Source organism: Mauremys reevesii, linkage group 4 (assembly GCF_016161935.1).
Source record: "Mauremys reevesii isolate NIE-2019 linkage group 4, ASM1616193v1, whole genome shotgun sequence".
Classification (NCBI taxonomy): domain Eukaryota; kingdom Metazoa; phylum Chordata; order Testudines; family Geoemydidae; genus Mauremys; species Mauremys reevesii.
This window is the reverse complement of record NC_052626.1, coordinates 4,616,605-4,635,605: the sequence shown is the minus strand read 5'-3', so window position 1 is coordinate 4,635,605 and position 19,001 is coordinate 4,616,605. Positions and strand designations below refer to the sequence as shown.

The following is a 19,001-nucleotide window of genomic DNA, read 5'->3' as shown; positions in this document are numbered from 1 at the left end:
TGGGATTCTTCCATCCTAAGTGCAGGACTCTGCACTTGTCCTTGTTGAACCTCATCAGATTTCTTTTGGCCCAATCCTCCAATTTGTCTAGGTCACTCTGGACCCTATCCCTACCCTCCAGCGTATCTACCTCTCCCCCATCTTAGTGTCATCCGTGAACTTGCTGAGGGTGTAATCCATCCCATCATCCAGATCATTAATGAACCAGCCCCAGGACCTTCCATTGGGGCACTCTGCTTGATACCAGCTGACAACTAGACATTGAGCCGTTGATCACTACCTGTTGAATCCAACGATCTACCCAGCTTTCTATCCACTTTGTAGTCTATTAATCCAATCCCTACTTCTTTAACTTGCTGGCAAGAATACTGTGGGAGACCGTATCAAAAGTTTTGCTAAAGTCACGGTATATCATGACCACCGCTTTCCTCATATCCACAGAGCCAGTTATCTCCTCATGAGTGAATCCAATATCTATGTATACAGTGGTGGTGTAGCCATTTTGATCCCAGAATATTAGAGAGACAAGGTGGGTGAGGTGATATCTTTTATTGGACCAATTTCAATTGGTGAGGGAGTCAAGCATTTTAGCTTACACAGAGCTCTTCTTCAGGTCTGAGAAAATTTAGCTGTGACATTGAGTCTCTTTAGTGAATATCTCATTATTTATAACTGTGATTTTGAAAAAAACTATGATCATTTATTGGATGAGATGCTCAAATAGCTGAAAGCAGAGCTTTCTTGCTGTTTCTCATAAGAACATAAGAATGGCCGTACTGGGTCAGACCCAAAGGTCCATCTAGCCAAGTATCCTGTCTACTGACATTGGCCAATGCCAGATGCCCCAGAGGGAGTGAACCCAACAGGCAATGATCAAGTGATCTCTCTCCTGCCATCCATCTCCACCCTCTGACAAACAGAGGCTAGGGACACCCTTCCTTACCCCTCCTGGCTAATATCCATTAACGGACTTAACCTCCATGAATTTATCCAGTTCTCTTTTAAATGCTGTTATAGTCCTAGCCTTCATAACCTCCTCAGGCAAGGAGTTCCACAAGTTGACTGTGCTCTGTCTGAAGAAGATCTTCCTTTTATTTGTTTTAAACCTGCTGCCCATTAATTTCATTTGGTGGCCCCTAGTTCTTGTATTATAGGAACAAGTAAATAACTTTTCCTTATTTACTTTCTCTACATCACTCATGATTGTATATACCTCTATCATATCCCCCCTTAGTCTCCTCTTTTCCAAGCTGAAAAGTCCTAGCGTCTTTAATCTCTCCTCATATGGGACCCGTTCCAAACCCCAATCATTTTAGTTGCCCTTCTCTGAAACTTTTCTAATGTCAGTATATCTTTTTGGACATGAGGAGACTACATCTGTATTCAGGATTTAAGATGTGGGCATACCATGGATTTATATAAGGGCAATACGATACCCTCCGTCTTATTTTCTGTCCCCCTTTTAATGATTCCTAACATCCTGTTTGCTTTTTTGACCGCTGCTGCACACTGCAGGGAAGTCTTCAGAAAACTATCCATGACGACTCCAAGATCTTTTTCCTGATTCGTTGTAGCTAAATTAACCCCCATCATATTGTATGTATAGTTGGGGTTATTTCTTCCAGTGTGCATTACTTTACATTCATCCACATTAAATTTAATTTGCCATTTTGTTTCCCAATCGCTTAGTTTTGTGAGATCTTTTTGAAGTTCTTCACAGTCTGCTTTGGTCTTAACTATCTTGAGCAGTTTAGAATCATCTGCAAACTTTGCCACCTCACTTTTAAACCTCTTTCTCCAGATCATTTATGAACAAGTTGAACAGGATTGGTCCGAGGGCTGACCCTTGGGGGATACCACTTGTTACCCCTCTCCATTCTGAGAATTTACCATTTATTCCTACCCTTTGTTCCCTGTCTTTTAACCAGTTCTCAATCCATGAAAGGACCTTCCCGCTTATCCCATGACAACTTAATTTACGTAAGAGCCTTTGGTGAGAGACCTTGTCAAAGGCTTTCTGGAAATCTAAGTACACTATGTCAACTGGATCCCCCTTGTCCACATGTTGACCCCTTCAAAGAACTCTAATAGATTAGTAAGACACGATTCCCTTTACAGAAAGCATGTTCACTTTTGCCCAACAATTTTTATTCTTCTATGTGTCTGACAATTTTATTCTTTACTATTGTTTCAACTAATTTGCCCAGTACTGACGTTAGACTTATTGGTCTGTAATTGCTGGGATCACCTCTAGAGCCCTTTTTAAATATTGGCGTTACATTAGCTAACTTCCAGACACTGGATACAGAAGCCTATTTAAAGGACAGGTTACAAACCATACTTAATAGTTCCGCATTTTCACATTTGAGTTCTTTCAGAACTCTTGGGTAAATGCCATCTGGTCCCAGTGACTTGTTACTGTTGATTTTATCAATTAATTCCAAAACCTCCTCTAGTGACACCTCAGTCTGTGACAATTCCTCAGATTTGTCACCTACAAAAGCTGACTCAGGTTTGGGAATCTCCCTAACATCCGCAGCCATGAAGACTGAAGCAAAGAATCCATTTAATTTCTCCACAATGGCTTTATCGTCTTTAAGCGCTCCTTTTGTATCTCGATTGTCCAGGGGCCCCACTGGTTGTTTAGCAGGCTTCCTGCTTCTGATGTACTTAAAAAACATTTTGTTATTAGCTTTTGAGTTTTTGCTTGCTGTTCCTCAAACTCCTTTTTGGCTTTTCTTATTACATTTTTACACTTAATTTGGCAGTGTTTATGCTCCTTTCTATTACCTCACTAGGATTTGACTTCCACTTTTTAAAAGATGCCTTTTTAATCTCTCACTGCTTCTTTTGCATGGTTGTTAAGCCTGTTCTGTCCTTCCAATATATTTTGTACACCGGAATGATTGTGTCCCAGTGATTGTCCTCAGTCCACCATGTTTCTGTGATGCCTATTATATCAATATCCTCCTTTATCACGAGGCACTCTAGTTTACCCATCTTATTATTTACACTTCTAGCATTTATATACAAGCACTTTAAAAAATTGTCACTGTTTGTTTGTCTGCCCCTTTCTGATGTATCCAATTCTTTTTTATGTGAATGTTTCTCATCTGATCTGGCCCCTAGATTATCCCGTTCCATCCTCTCCTCCTGACTAAAATCTAGAGAATCTCTATCAATAGACTCTCCTCTAAGAGAAGTCTCTGTCCGATCCACGTGCTCCTCTGCAACAGTCGGCTTTCCCCCATCTCTTAGTTTAAAAACTGTTCTGCAACCTTTTTAATGTTAAGTGCCAGCAGTCTGGTCCCCCTATCCCAAAAGTTTCCCCAGTTCCTAATTAATCTAAACCCTTCCTCTCTACACCATCGTCTCATCCACCCATTGAGACTCTGAAGCTCTGCCTGCCTACCTGGCCCTGCATGTGGAACTGGGAGCATTTCTGAGAATTCCACCATAGAGGTCCTGGATTTCAATCTCTTTCCTAGCAGCCTAAATTTGGCCTCCAGGACATCTCTCCTACCCTTGTCTAGGTCATTGGTACCTACATATACCACGACCACCAGCTCCTCCCCAGCACTACACATAACTCTATCTAGAACAAAGGCAAAGCAAACTAGCTTTATAAAAGGATGTTACTAAGCTGAAATCCATAGACATTTACTTATGTTGGTAATATTTCATGAAATATCCCGCTAGTGATACTTGACAAAAATAAATCTCAATAAGCATTTTGGCTGTGTGTTGAGCTTTAGGGACTCCTGTGGCAGACTCATAAGATGTAAACTGCTACGGGCAATGAGAAACATACCTTTTATTGCCCAGACATTGTGTTTAGTCAGATGTGCAGAAATGCAGCTGGAAAGAGAAGGAAATATTTCAGTCCCATCAGTATTCTTGCTATCAGTCAACTACAGTGGGAATAAAACTGGTTCTCAGCTACTGTGAACAGTTTCTCTGATTCTAAAGTTCAAGAATCATAGAATCACAGATTAGGGTTGGAGGAGACCTCAGGAGGTCATCTAGTCCAACCCCCTGCTCAAAGCAGGACCAACCCCAACTAAATCATCCCAGCCAGGGCTTTGTCAAGCCGGGCCTTAAAAACCTCTAAGGATAGAGATTCCACCACCTCCTAGGTAACCCATTCCAGTGCTTCACCATCCTCCTAGTGAAATAGTGTTTCCTAATATCCAACCTAGACCTCCCCCACTGCAACTTGAGACCATTACTCCTTGTTCTGTCATCTGCCACCACTGAGAACAGCCTAGAATACAGTAGAACCTCAGGAATGGAGGTTGTTTGTAATTCTGAAATGTTTGTTAACTCTGAACAAAACATTATGGTTGTTCTATGAAAAGTTTTCAACTGAACATTGACTTAATACAGCTTTGAAACTTTACTATGCATAAGAAAAATGCTTTTAACCATCTTAATTTAAAAGAAACAAGCACAGAAACAGTTTCTTTACCTTGTCAAATCTTTTTTAAAACTTTCCTTTTATTTTTTTTAGTAGTTTACATTTAACACTGTATTTGCTTGTACTGTACTGTACACTTGTACTGCATTTGCTTTTTTTTTTAATGTCTCTTCTGCTGCCTGATTGCATACTTCCGGTCCAAATGAGGTGTGTGGTTGACCGGTCAGTTAATAACTCTGCTGTTCGTAACTCTGAGGTTCTATTGTAGATGACTCAACACTTTAAACATGCTCGCTGATGATCCCATGTAGTGTGTTAATAATTAGGGCAGAATGGAAAGACTCCCATTTACTTTAATGGGCATTTAATCAGCCCTTCATTGGCTACATATATATTTAATTTATTAAGAAAATATTTAATAGCAATCCCAGGTGCATTAAATGACATTTGTCTCCAATTTTAAAATTCAAAAGTTCTTGCCTTCTTTTTTTCTTTCTTGGCAAATTTATTGTTCAGTTAAAGGACCCAGACTAACAGTCCTAGATATTAAGTCCTCTGTCTACAGAACAGTTTTGATGTGGGAAACATCAGAGCTGCATTAGTAAGAAGGATCACTTTGAGCAGTGAGTTGGGGTATCTCATTGCCCTACCTATGCCCATGCCCTTGGTCTGTCAGGATCAGCTTCCAGCTGTCCGTGAAGATGGGGAAACATGTCAATCACGAACTGGAGTGAGCCCATCCAATTATTTTACTGAGGCCTGGGCTACACTAATACTGTCATTCGATCTAAGTTACGCTAGTTAAGTTACATAAGTAACATCACTTAAGTGGATGTGCCTTAGTTCGACTTACAGCAGTGTCCGCACCACGCCATGTTGATGGGAGACGCTCTCTGGTGACATAGCTTCTGCCTCTAGTTGAGGTGGATTAAAGATGTCGACAGGAGCGTGCTCTCTCATCGACTTAGCATGTCTTCACCAGACCCACTAAATCGATGCTGCTACATCGATCACATTGGCATCAAGAGTAGTGTAGACATGGCTACTGAACGGCCATCAGGTGGTAACAACTTTAGGTCAATAATATCTGGGGCAAAAAGCCTGGCCCTACTGAAGTCAATGACAAAATTCTCACTGACTTCAGTTGGGCCAGGTCTTCATCCTTTAGATGGATTCAAACCAGTAAACTAGAGATAAAAGATTCTGTATTCCATTACCCACATCATCTTTGTTTTCTAGATTCTCATCTTATTTATCTCACAAGTGTCAATTTAAAGATGCCGTCTGTCTGTATAAATAAACCACCAAAAACCTGTGTTCATAGGCAACTAAGAACTGATTTAAAACCCAGGAAATTCTGCCCTTTAATTTAACTTGATGGGCCTGATTCTGTGTAAATCAAGAGTAGTCAGTGGATTCGCCCTGGATAAAACTGGTTTGTGTGAGACCAGAATCATTCCCTTCATGCATAAATTCTGCAGCATGCAAATGGCATAAATTTATTCCATATTATGAGACTTCTGAAATAGCTAAATGAGCATTTTCCAGTGGGTTAAAGACTGAGATTTAGCCTTAAATCTGTATTCTCTTTCTTTTGTGAGTTTATAATGACCACTAAGAATCTGTTGTTATGATACATGTATGTAGCTCCCATTAATGTGAACAGAAGTTATGTCTCAATAAGATATTCAAGTATAAATATTCATATTTAAATCTGGGTTTTATAGGGGAATGGATGACCTGAGGGATTAATGATAGCATGCAGAGCATTTTATCTTGAGGATGCTTTTTCACATTTGGCTCTGATTAGCAGTAAAATTAATTAATGGCCTCAATCCAGTTCCTAAATTGCCATGTGCTTGTAAAATAAAAGCCACCACCATATTGGTGCTGTTGACCAGAGGCCCATGACCTGATCCTGAATTATCAGGCCAGCTTAATATTTACGTATTGCAAAAGTGCTTCTAATAATTGTGAGTGAAGCCAATATGGCTGAGACGCAAATAGGAGGATGTAAAGTATGAATATTCATGTTAAGTGAGGCTTGGAATATGCTGAGGCCTACTAAGGTGTGTTAGGCATACGTTTGTCAGCATGGTATTATTCCCTGAACGAAGGTTATGAAATGATACATAACAGCTGCACATTCCCCACACCAAAGGCAGCATGGGGTGTGGTAAACAGAGACGCAGGAGCCTGAGGTGTCTTGATCCCAGCGTTTCCATTTATGGGGCCCTGCCCAGTGAGGTCCTGGGGCTGGAGGTTGTAAATTTTAGTAGTGTGTGTCTTGTAACAGTTTAGCAATGCATTTTATGGTAAACAGGTAAACCACAAACAGATGGTAGCATCTTAGGGGCTTTTTGCAATAAGCGGTAACCACATTGACATACCAAAACTGTTGGGAATGGGACTGATGTGAGTGGCTGGCTTACCTGTTGGAAATATGACTATGGTCAACTGAAATAACACATGTAGACAGGTGGAACGTAACGCTGGTCTCCTGGAATACTCGCTATGAATAAGGGCTGAGACTTAATCAGATAGGGCCTCAGATGTATGTGGGTGGAATGGAGAAAGGTGTATAAAAGTTTGTCAAACCTAGCCCTAGTGGGGAGATGTGGAATGACAGTGGAGGTGACATCCAAAACCGTCATCTCTCTTGTGGTGTGCTCCACCGACTGGTTCTTCCATCTTTGATTCTAACGGTCTCTGCAAGGTTGTAGGTATGCGTAGTGTAAAACTGTAAGTATGAACAATGCAGGAAACTTCTGCACTTCTCTTATTCTTACACTTCTGGATTTGTTTTTTTCTATTATTTCAATTATAGTCGTTTGTATTAAGTCAAGCGCATAAAGTTTGTGTGTTTTTCACCAATCTCATGTTCTTAATTAGCACCAAATAGCCTGTTCTTTGTGACAGGTGCACTTTGCAACCTAAATTAATCTCAGGCTATAGTGCTAAATGGTTCCCTTATTGATGCACTTAGAAGATAGGACAAAATTTGAATGCACCTAAAGACCTATCCAACTTATCATGAGCTGGGGCATCTCAGCCAGACAGGATTGTGTGGGGAAGCACAGACTGCCAGCACTCATGATATACCTATTTCATGGATGAATAAAGGACAGTGAAGATCTGTTCAAAACCTCTTGAATTCTCAGACAGGAAATGTACAGATCTGATCTCTCAAGTTATTTTCATGTTTATACTTTTGTCTATTTGTTTATATGTATATAGCGCCAAAAATATTTGGCACCAGCCCTTTCCAATTTATTCCAAATGCTTGAATCCCATTAGCAGCTGACGCTGTGTTAAATAAATGGCAAACTTGTGCCTACTTTTTCATTGGGCCTGATCATTTTTTTGCTCACTCAAAAGAAAAAGGCTTTTCATCTGCTGATGTGGAATTTCTAAATGAACCTTCTGCAGCCTGCTTCAAAGTGCAAATGTAGCCTTTAAACTACTGCCGCAGAGTTAGAAATGGCAAGTCAGACGGTGAGGCTGACTTTGGGTTTAACTCAGTTTGTTGTTGGAGCTGAATCAGATTTTACTCATTCTCCACTCTGGTTAGCTGTCACGGAAGCAATATTTCATCCTTGAATTGTGTCACTCTGTGCAGGAGCAGCGCGCGTAAGATACTGATGACTCCGAGTTTCCATCCTCCGAGCTTGCTATTAATGCAACGCTTTGGGTCAGTAGAGAGGGGAGAGGGCTCCCACGCCAGCCCCCACAAGTGGCAGTGGGTTGGGACCACAAAGCCTGTGGCTTGTCTAAGATCTGCTTGGATGTTTGGGCAGGTGAAAGGGGGCCACTTTTAGCTCTCTCAAGCCCCTCATCAGCATGAGTCCTGTTGTCAGGACACCCCTTGAACCACAACTGCCCCTTGAATCACCTCAAGGGAGGGTTTGTGGGAGGAGCCAATGCAAATTAATGCCAAATTGATCTGAATTAACTTGTTCTATAGCATTAGCGTGTCCTGCAGGTTTTGTAGTGGGGATCTTAGTGGAAGTGTTGCCAGTCCCACCCCGGTCCTCCAAGGCACCTGCTAGCAATACCCTGTCCTTTGAGCACAATATAAACAAGGATCAGAGGCTGCAGTTTCCATCCATCCGTCATATTCCTAGGCAGCTAAGCACCTTGGAAGCTACAGTAAGGACTTGTCTAAGTGGAGGGGAGCCCAGTGTACATGTACATGTCGACGGGAGAGCACTCTCTCATCAACTTAGCATGTCTTCACCAGACCCACTAAATTGATGCTGCTGCATTGATTGCATTGGCGTCAAGTGTAGACATGGCTACTGAACGGCCATCAGGTGGTGGAAACTTTTCTAAAGGTGACACGCTCAGCTTCTATTTTATTCATAGTCCTTCATCTGCATCGCACTGCACTGCTTCTTTCATGAGCTTTGTCAGTGTCACTGTGTACTCTTTTGTGAGCTAGGAAATAAAGCAGCAGATGCTAATCTGCATCAGTTCACATGCATCATTATTCGGGTTATTGGATTCCACAGAGTGTGTAACTGTTTTTCAGATTTCTTCTCTACTGTGGTTGTGACAGTGCTCATGTATTTAACGATTGTGTATATTACAAGTTTTCCATTAAATTAGATTCCAAAATGATGTGGGGGGAGGGTTTCATAATTAAACAAATGAACAGTTGACTCTCAGTCATACTGATGGTGAACAATCCTTTCAGATCAACTGAGGGTTTGTGCTTTAGTTAACTTGATTCTTACAGTCAAATGGTGACAACTCTACTCAGCTCAGTGGATTTATCTGAGAAAAGAAGTAAAACTGATCATTGTACTGAGGGAGTAGACGTGTGTGTCTGGGATAACCTGGTTTTGTAGGGGAATATTTCACGCTCAGTACTATGAAGTAGACACGTTTCTTACTGTCCTCCTAGCCTAATCAGAAACGGGATGAGGAAGAACCAGAAAAATCTCTCAAAATGGCCATGGGATTGGGATGAAATTTCAAGCTTCATTTTTCAGTCTTGAGTATTAGATGATTTCAGATCAGCTTCAGGGTGGCCTCCATTCTTTGGGATCCTTACCCAAACCTAGCCTGTATGCTGATCTCACTGACACAATACAACATCACTGACCTGAGTGGATATATTACATATTTAAACTCCCAAACCTGCAAACATTTAGACACCTGCTCGACTTAACATCCCTGAGTAGTCCTATGTAGAGCTTATCAAAATAGCTGTTGTGCCAGCAAGCACATGAGAAAATGACTCTATAACTGGTAGTTGGATCTCCTGCATTCCAGGAGAATGCTCTAAGTTCAAGTTCCTGCTTCAATGATTAATAAATAATAATAGGAGATATGCCAATCTCCTAGAACTGGAAGGGACCTTGAAAGGTCATTGAGTCCAGCCCCCTGCCTTCACTAGTAGGACCAATTTTTGCCCCAGATCCCTAAGTGGCCTCCTCAAGGATTGAACTCACAACCCTGGGTTTAGCAGGCCAATGTTCAAACCACTGAGCTATCCCTTCCCCCCCATAATTATTTAATTATTTATAAGAAACAGAACAGATTCAACATGAGAAATTGATAGAGACCCCTAGCTCGATGGTTAGTGCATGCTGTTGTAATGGGGAAGATCCATGTTCAAATCCCTTTTTCATATGAGGTGTAGGGGGCATAGAATGTGGCTCTCCCATATGCCAGGAGGCTAAAGGTTATCACTGTGCTAAAGATTATCAGTTAGGTCTCCTTCCTACCCCACCTGACCCATTTTGTGAATTACATCTTCGTTGGCTTTGGTCAAAATCCCTGAAATAGGCATGGAATTTTTGGAGTTGCATTTAAATGAAACTTTTAGCATTGCCTCGACTCAACATTTTTTTGTCTTAACAATTCACTCAGTTTTTTTTTTAAATTCATTTTTGGTTTGACCCAAAATTATTATTTTTTTAAAAAAATTTGGACGTGCCAGTGAACCAAAAAATCCAATATTTGCCCAGCTGTAGTTCTCTGGAGGCCAGTGGAGCAGTACTCCACAGTGATGAGTACAAAATGCACATCTGTGGAGGAGGGTGTAACAAACAGATGCTATACAGACAGTGAAGAAATACATCCATTGACCTTGCTGGAGCAGTGCACTCACTGGGACTGCTCGTGTGCGTAAAGTTCAGCAGGTGCCTTGGGGCCTTACACTGCTGGGAGGGAGATGAGAATCCAGGCCCCAAAGCCTTGGATGGTTTGGGTACCTGGCTACCCACTGGCTACAACTCTGTGCTCATGTAAACTCAGCTGTGATACACTGAGTTGCATGTGTAAACAGGAGGAGACCTCTGGCAATTACTCAGCTAGAAGTCTTTGATTGTAAGCCTTGCGTACTCCTTAAAGTGGAGTCCAACTCTCTTGGCCTTAAGGGCATGCTGCAATGCTTATCTGTTCTCTGTTGCTTTTCTGAAGGGTGGGAGGGCTAAGAAGGGCTGAAGGATTATGCTGAATGGTGGAGGGGGATCTATTTGATAAGATCTGTACGTTTTCCGTTTACACGTACACCTGGAGTGACAGTCAGATGTATTTTTTAGCAATGACAATAATAAATAAAATAACAAGCCTAAAGGAAGACACATCCTTGACATTCTACCTGGATTATAAAAAAAATCACAATGTCCAATGTTAATAATGGCTGTTGTCCTTTAAAAAGGTTGTTGCACTTCAAGACTTTTGACAGTTACGCATACAATGGTTGCAATGACTGAAATCATGTTCATTTACTGTGTTGGCTGTAGGAGAGTTTCACTGTGGATTTGAAGATGGCAACATCTGTCTATTCACTCAAGATGATACGGATAATTTTGACTGGACGAAACAAAGCACTGCCACCAGGGACACAAAATACACCCCAAACACTGGACCCAACGCAGACCGAAGTGGCTCCAAAGAAGGTAAAGCGTAGCTTAGATTTCTGCAGTAACAGACCCTCAGCTAGTGCAGATCAACAGAGCTCCGCTGAGGATCTACCCAACATGCTGAGGCCCAAACTCTTGTCTTTTCTTACTGACCCCCAGCAGTATTTAGGATGAAAATACTGACCTATGTTAATTCTGTAGGGACTCCATAACGTTTAATAGAGATGATCCCAAAGCAAAATCTTGCATCTGAACATTTACATACAGAGGTCAGATCTGTATCTAAAACCAAACTCTGTGGCTCCTGACCAGTCCTATTTGTTACCATTTCTGATGCCATTTTAAAGATGATCAGATTCAGACAGTAGGTTCTGTAGTGATGTATATTTCAAACTTCCTACAACGTTCTGTAGCTTTTAGTCATTTAAATTCTTACTAGCAGATTGTGGGAGCTAAAAGTTTAATTGTCCTGTCTTCATTTTGTATCCTGCTAAAGGGCATGATTTGAAATCTGCCATCCCTGTTAACTAAAGCGCTGGATTCTGCTTTCTGTATGCATTCGAATGGTGACTTTCAGACTCACAGTGCAGGACTATGATCGCTCAGACAACTATATACTCCACACCCCACCTGCACTACCAAACACAGTAATGCTTGCGTTGCCTGTGCTTGGTTACAGTATTGAGCAAGTCACGTTAAAAAACTAGTATATATAATGCTGACATAGACTAGAATCAGGATAATTAAATAATGTGTTCTTTCACTGAGGATGGGCTTTTGAACTGTGATTATTAGGGCTATCGAAAAGGCTCCTTGAAGCGATGCCATGAAGAAATTTTTCATTATTTTAAAAATAATTCTTCTTTCACTATTCATATAAACACTTTGCAACCTTGAGACTGAGATCTGGAACCTAAACAAATAATTTCCCCCTTCCTTGAGTATACGCACTGGTTTATCGCTTTACTGTTGCTTGTGAGTACTGAAGTACTAGCAGAGATTTTTACCGTTAATAGAAAAAAAATCTCATTGAAGCATTTGTTTGTGGAAGCAAATGGGATTTATGCAGGTCAAGTGCAGCAAACAAGGCCCAGCGGTGTCAGATGAATGTGAAAAATTGTTCAAGGTTCTTAACAGCTCTGGTGCTGAGCATCTATACCCTGAGAGAGAGAATGAGAGAGAGAGAGTGTTTGTTTAAAGACTGAACTTAACAATTTCTGTTCTGGCCTTCTTCTAGGTTTCTACATGTACATTGAAACATCACGCCCACGGCTGGAAGGAGAAAAGGCCAGACTTCTTAGTCCTGTTTTCAGTGTAGCCCCTAAAAACCCTTATGGAGTCACCAACACAGCGTATTGTTTTAGTTTCTACTATCACATGTACGGACAGCACATAGGTGAGAGGAACCCAACCATATTGTCATTTAAATTACACGAGTAACTATGGTTTATTAAAGGAAAAATAACACACACATCTGACCGAGAAAGGAAAGGTCAGCAGCATCTAGATGGTAACCCCTTTGTACCGCACCTAACACCGTGGGGTTCTGCTTCGTGGCTGCAGCTGCCAGGTGCTATGGTAATACAGATTATAATAAGATGTGCCAATTAGCACCTTCATCGCTTTGGGCTTGTTCAGCATAGCCCACGCTTGGGGGCAGTAGAGAACCACTCCCTTCAATGCATGGGGCAGCAACAGGAAACCCTTTTAAGTGCGTGTGAAACTGGCTTTGAGAAAGGGAATTTTCAAGTATGGCAGAGAGAAAGGGCTGTAAGCACTTTGCTGGTACACACCAGTATTTTGCGTCCCCTGCCGTGGGGAGGCGAGGGTTGGGGTCAGTTGATTAGCAGCTATAACTCTCTTCTGATGGCTATTGCAACAGCCCAGGAGGGATTTCTGCAGGCTGGCCCTGGCCCAAGATGAAAAAGCAAAAGAAACATCCCAAAGTAGGTTTTTGTTTTTTAATGACGTACATGCCGTATCTGAAGGACCCTGGTGTATCTCAGTGATATATATTTATGTATTAAGAAGGCATAAGCAACAGCTGGCAGATCTCTCTGTATCCTGGAAAACCCCATATAAGTGAACAGAATATCAGAATGTGTCTGAATGGATTTCCAGCATCAAGCTGATTTCAAGTTATTGTTGCCAAAATTACATTTTTCGGGACAAACCCCTCCCTCAGATGCATGTTAGTGGCTCCTTTTGGACTCACCTGCCTATCTCCAGGTAGGATTTAGCCCTTAAATAAAGCAGAGGAGTTGAATGAGTTTTGTTAGATGCCACTGCATGACTAACCACTTCGAGGCAGCCCCAAGGCAGGTCTTCAGTCGGAGCTTTCTTCATAATGGCAAGAGATGCTGAGGCCGCGTCGGGTTTAATGAGTATCAGTCAAAGAAACTTAAAATCCCATGGAAAGCTGCTGATGGTATTGGGCAGTAAAGGATACAGTGAGGCTGTGTAAGTAGCCAGCATTTTCTAAGGTAATGGTAGAGCTGAGTAAGGTGTCAGCTTGACATCCCTTTGGACTTCTGTCCAAAGCATCATCACATCATTGCTCCTTCCGCTGCTGCTCAGCCTAGTGTAGGGGCCACGTATCAGGGGAAGTTTCCATGTCTGCTCAATTCTTGTCTGCTGAGACTTAATGGGAGTTCAGTGTGTGCTAATGGTGACAGGGCCAAATTCTGCCCTCAGCACAGCTTCCCAACCAAATGGCAGAGGATTCCAAGGACAACAGTTGATGGTGGTTGTAAGATGGGTAGGTTTGGTTTGGCCATTTTGAAAAATGGGTGAGTTTAGTGCTCCCCAGGATGAGAGTGAAATAATAGCACTGCTTTGAGACAGCTCTGCCACAGCATCTCAGTCCTGAGGAGCTGTACTTCTGCTTGTCAGGGCTTGGGTGCCTCTGGAGCGCAGCCTGCCAATCACGCTAATATTGGTATAATGGCCAAGAGGGAAAAGGGAGCTTATGTGGAGAAATGAGGACTGGGTATGAGATTACCAAATTCATTATAATGTTAGGCTAACGCCTAACTCCCAAGAGAAAAGCAGGCATGGAATTCCCTGTCCTATCACAATTAGGTTTGGAACTAGGGTCTATGTTTCTAATCTTACTCCCAAATATACGTTGCTTCTAACTGCGAATCATATGAGAAGTTCCTGTCAGATCATACAGAATTAACCCTGAGAATGCTCACATCCTCCTGACTGCCAGTCCAACGAGGGCGCATCTACTTTGCATAAGCAGCAAAGAGTCTTGTGGCACCTTATAGACTAACAGACGTTTGGGAGCATGAGCTTTCGTGGGTGAATATCCACTTTGTCGGATGCAATTTGCATGGCCATGTTTTCGAAGGGTTAACATTGATTATCCCTGAAAGTACAGACAGAAGATCGTTTGTGTCTGTTGTCTCTGTGAATGGCTGCTCATGTGGGCTCTTTCCTGTGAGGTGCTGAGCTCCTGTAACTCCAGCTCCTGTTCAATGGGAGTGCAGCGTGATCGGCACTTGGCAGGTTTGGGCCACAATAATATTTTCATAAATATTTTCACAAGTGGTGCAGTCGGTCTGTGTCCTACATCACCTTATTTCCAATCTACGTGATCGACGGCAGCCTCTCAGTGTAGTGTCGTGTTGTTGGGGGAACAAGGAATAAAGCAAAGAGGCACCAGGGTCAGTCTGTATTTATTGAAAGACTGGCAAACCAAACTAAAAACAACAGTGTACCAGAATATTGTCTGACTGTCACTCTTTCAGTAAGATAGGGTCCAGTAGATGCCACTGAAAAGCTAATACAGTCATTAAAGCTTCTCCTCACCTTCAACAAGTTAGCTCAAGAGTTCCCATGCTATAAAACTATCCGAAACGTGAACTCCTCTGATTTATTTTTATGCAAAAATGTAACATGTCTCCATTGCAATTTGCATTATCTGCTCAAGGGTCACTTGGCTGCTCATTTTCCTGTAGGTCAGAATTGTTCTCTGTTTAAAAGAAATGTTCACCATGGGTCAGTTTTTCAAAATGAGTCTTACATGCAGTACTTGTGGTCTTCTGCAAGTATGCACAGCCATGACTGGCAGCAAGTTATACATTTCAAGAGTAGGTGTTTACTGCAGGTTGAATCCATCAAACTTGCAAATGCATTTGGGGCTGACACAGGTAGGTGTGTGTAAATAAACTCAAGAAGCTGCCAGCTTGATTGAGAAGGCCTGCGCATAGCTGGTGAAGTAATGCCTGTTCTTTTAAGTAAGAATGCTCAAAGATGTAGTCGTCTTGTCATTAGTTTGAACTACATGACAGAGTTTGGTGGTGGTATGAATGATCTTATGTTTGGCATCCTGTATGGCCTAAATAATTGAGTCTTGTAATCATAGAATATCAGGGTGGGAAGGGACCTTAGGAGGTCATCTAGTCCAACCCTCTGTGTAAAGTGGGATTAATCCCCAGACAGATTTTTATCCCAGTTCCCTGAATGGCCCCCTCAAGGATTGAGCTCACAACCCTGGGTTTAGCAGGCCAATGTTCAAACCACTGAGCTATCCCTCCTCCTGGATCAGTGTGTAGTACCCACCTAGCTGTATGCCACAATCTGCATCTCTCAGCACTAGTGGATAATACATTGAAACAGCATCAGTGCATTGCTTGCTATTGGCATTATTTTGAATCTTCATGAAAAGTCAAATTATATGTAATAGTTTTCTTTAAACTAGCATTAAATTTAAGTTCATGCTGTGACTAGTCAGAGGTGGGCTGGCTTTTCTCTAATGTATCTGCAGTAGTTGTTTGGAAAGTGCCCAAGCCTTTAGGGTACCACACTCTCCTCCTGCAGTTCTGCTCAACCTTGTACTAAACAATCCATGTCTCCCGTAACAGCTCCCATGCTGCAGTCCCTGGCGACTTATCTCACTCTTCTAACTCGCTGCTCCAATTCTGCTCCATTTCCCTGCCCATAAGAAAACCTCACTTAGACCCTCCTTCCTCTCCCGGTTATCACCTTAACTTCCTGCTTCCCTTCATCTCTAACATCCTGGAACATGCACCTACTGTCCTCTTCATCCCCTCCAATCTGGCATGTGCCCTGAACTTGCCCGCACAAAACTCACTGCTCGTTGCTTTCTTCGCCTGCTCTACAGGTCTCCCCTCCATAGTCATTCTTCACTACTGCTTTTAACACTCTAAGCCATTCTTGTCTGCTCAAGACCTTCTCTTCCCTGGGAGCCCATAACTCTGAACTCTTCCGTGTTGACTTATGTGTCAGCATTACCTTTGGTGGATCTTCCTCCTCCTGGCTCCCCTTCCCTTTGTTCTTCCGGGTTTCTCCTCACCACTCTTCTTTCCACTACTGCACTCATCCAGTTCCCTCCCCCCACCTTCCCTAGCCCTCTGATTCTTTTCTTCCCACCCATCCACCTGGGCTGTGAAGCCTACCAGCTTCCCATCCCAACTCTCTTTAAGCTACCATACTTCTAGCCAAGCTGAAATCTCTAACGACAGCTGTTCTTTCTGCTTAGCCTTGGAGGCTTCCTCATTTCAAATCTTGCACCCAGGACCAGTGAAGAAGCAAGCAGGAAAGGAGGAGAATTATTTTAGCTGAACTGGCATGAATCTTACAAGAGCTTCCCATTCAGTTTGGAGCTGGTTCTTATTTCACAAGAGCCAAGCGACCCGTCCCCCAATGCTGAGCCCTGGTTGGCTCATCTTACAGATGGTGAACATGTGTGGAACCGGCATGACTGCTGGCCCAAGCTTCCCACACAGCTTCAGAAACAGCTACAGTGCATGTGCAGTACCTGCCACACCCTCGTTCTGGATGTTTGTGGGCCCTTCTAGCTGAGTTGCCCTGCCCACTGCGTGTTTGAAGAGAGAGACAGCATGTCCACCTAAAGTCCATGTCTCCTCCCCACTGCTTCTCCCTCTTCCTTTCGATTGAAAAATCAAATGCTACAGTGTAAAAAAAAAAAAAAAACTGTTCAGGCACTAAGGCACATCCAGATTTTCACCCAGTTTGAAGGTAAGGTGTGGGCCTAATTCTTGGTGTGCCTGTGTAACCATCAGCTGCAGGCACATTTCCTGCTGCTTTTTACATATGCACATTTCATTCCGTTTTTGTTTTTGTTTTTTAATCTAACCTTGTGTTTTTCAAGACAGTGAGTTGCACTAGGAACCAGAACTTTGTGTGACTTTGAGCTGTGTCATTGTGCAGGTGTCTCTCATAGCAGAGATCTATTTGTAAACTTAACTTGTACTTTGCATTCCCAGGGTGCTGGAGAAATTACATAATTAATGTTCCAGGGGACGTGTTTTACTCAAGGCTTTGCTGTTCTTTGCATCCCCAGAGAACAGTGGCTTTTGAGAGCTTTGATGCTGTGAACTTTTTCAAATCAAGGCAAAAACGATTTTTTTTTAAAAAGGCTGGTATATAAAGGACACCTCCAGCCTCCAGGCAGCAGGAGAAAGCTGTGTCTGATGGGAAGCGTATGAGAAACATGCACCGAGTCTGTGAACTTTGTGACTTCTTAAATCCTGCCAAATTCTATGTGACACTTATGATTTTGTCACTTGAAACAGCAGGAAAAAAACATGTCACGTTCCTAATCCAAGGCAGAATGAATAAAGAATACCTAAGGGAGACGTATGGGTATGATGGCACCCTGGGGTACAATCTGGATCTGTGGGACCTCTGTGCTCCCTTAACTCTTCAGCCTGGGCTCTCACACAATGCTATGCCAGTGACAGGCAGCAAAATCCCTCCAGACGCTGCGATCATCAGCATGTAGAGTCCCACACCCAGCAAAATTCCAGGCATGCTCCTTGAGCCATCCATGAATCATACAGAGAGCGGCACCAGTCAATCATCCCAGCCTTGCACCCCAGAAATATACCATCTTGCACTGCTCAAGTCTCCCTTGGATAGTGCAAGCTTGTTAGTAAGTTTGCCACTTCAAAGGAATGTGGACATGCACCAGGCTTTGTAATCCAAGCTGAGCTTCCTCAAGCACTGCAACAAAAACATACACTGTTTTAGGTAAAATATAAAACAGGTTTATTAACCACCGAAAGAGAGATTGTAAGTGATAAATAGCAGACATGGAGATCAAAGTTGGTTATCTAAGAAATAAAAATAGAATTTAGGCTGCATTTCTATCTTAAACAGACTAAGCAAGATTGGAATCAAGCAATCTCTCACCTAACAGACGTTACAGGCAGCTCACAGTTCTTCAATGTACAGACTGGGACCAATCTCCCTAGTTCAAAGTTATTGTCTTCCAGAGGATCTTCCAGGAGTTGAGATGGGGCCAGGGGCGGAAAGGCCAAGTGATGATTTCACAGTCCCTCTTTTATACTTTGATCCATCTGCTAGAAAGATCCTTGCCCTGACCATGCAGTTCCCGTTAGTCAGACAGTCCCCATCTGGGTACATGCCCTCTCCAAGCAATCTCTCAGAGAGTGGATTCTTCTTGATGGCCAGTAATAGCTGCTCCTTTGTCCTTACTGAAAAGCTGGCTGTGGTGTCTCCCAACCTCACAAGGTACTTCAGTAGCACATTTCGCAAAACGTCATAACGTCATGTACAATGGCAGCACAGACAATCCAATGGGATATTGAGACTTTTTAAATGATACCTTACAAGCCATGCATTGTACAAAACATATAATTGTATGACAGTGGTGAATCAGGGGGTTCCAGGGTGCTACTTTGGTGTACAGTGTG

At 42.5% G+C, this 19,001-nt stretch overlaps 1 protein-coding gene across 11 annotated transcripts in view; it reads left to right on the top strand.

Moving 5' to 3' along the window:
- MDGA2 (MAM domain containing glycosylphosphatidylinositol anchor 2) overlaps positions 1-19,001 on the top strand; it is a 632,812-nt gene that overhangs the window by 594,513 nt on the left and 19,298 nt on the right. For all 11 annotated transcript variants that reach the window (XM_039537891.1, XM_039537889.1, XM_039537890.1 and 8 more), the window contains 2 exons: positions 11,173-11,328; positions 12,530-12,688. In XM_039537891.1, the coding sequence (XP_039393825.1) occupies positions 11,173-11,328; positions 12,530-12,688 (315 nt within the window). The remainder of the gene's footprint in view (positions 1-11,172; positions 11,329-12,529; positions 12,689-19,001) is intronic.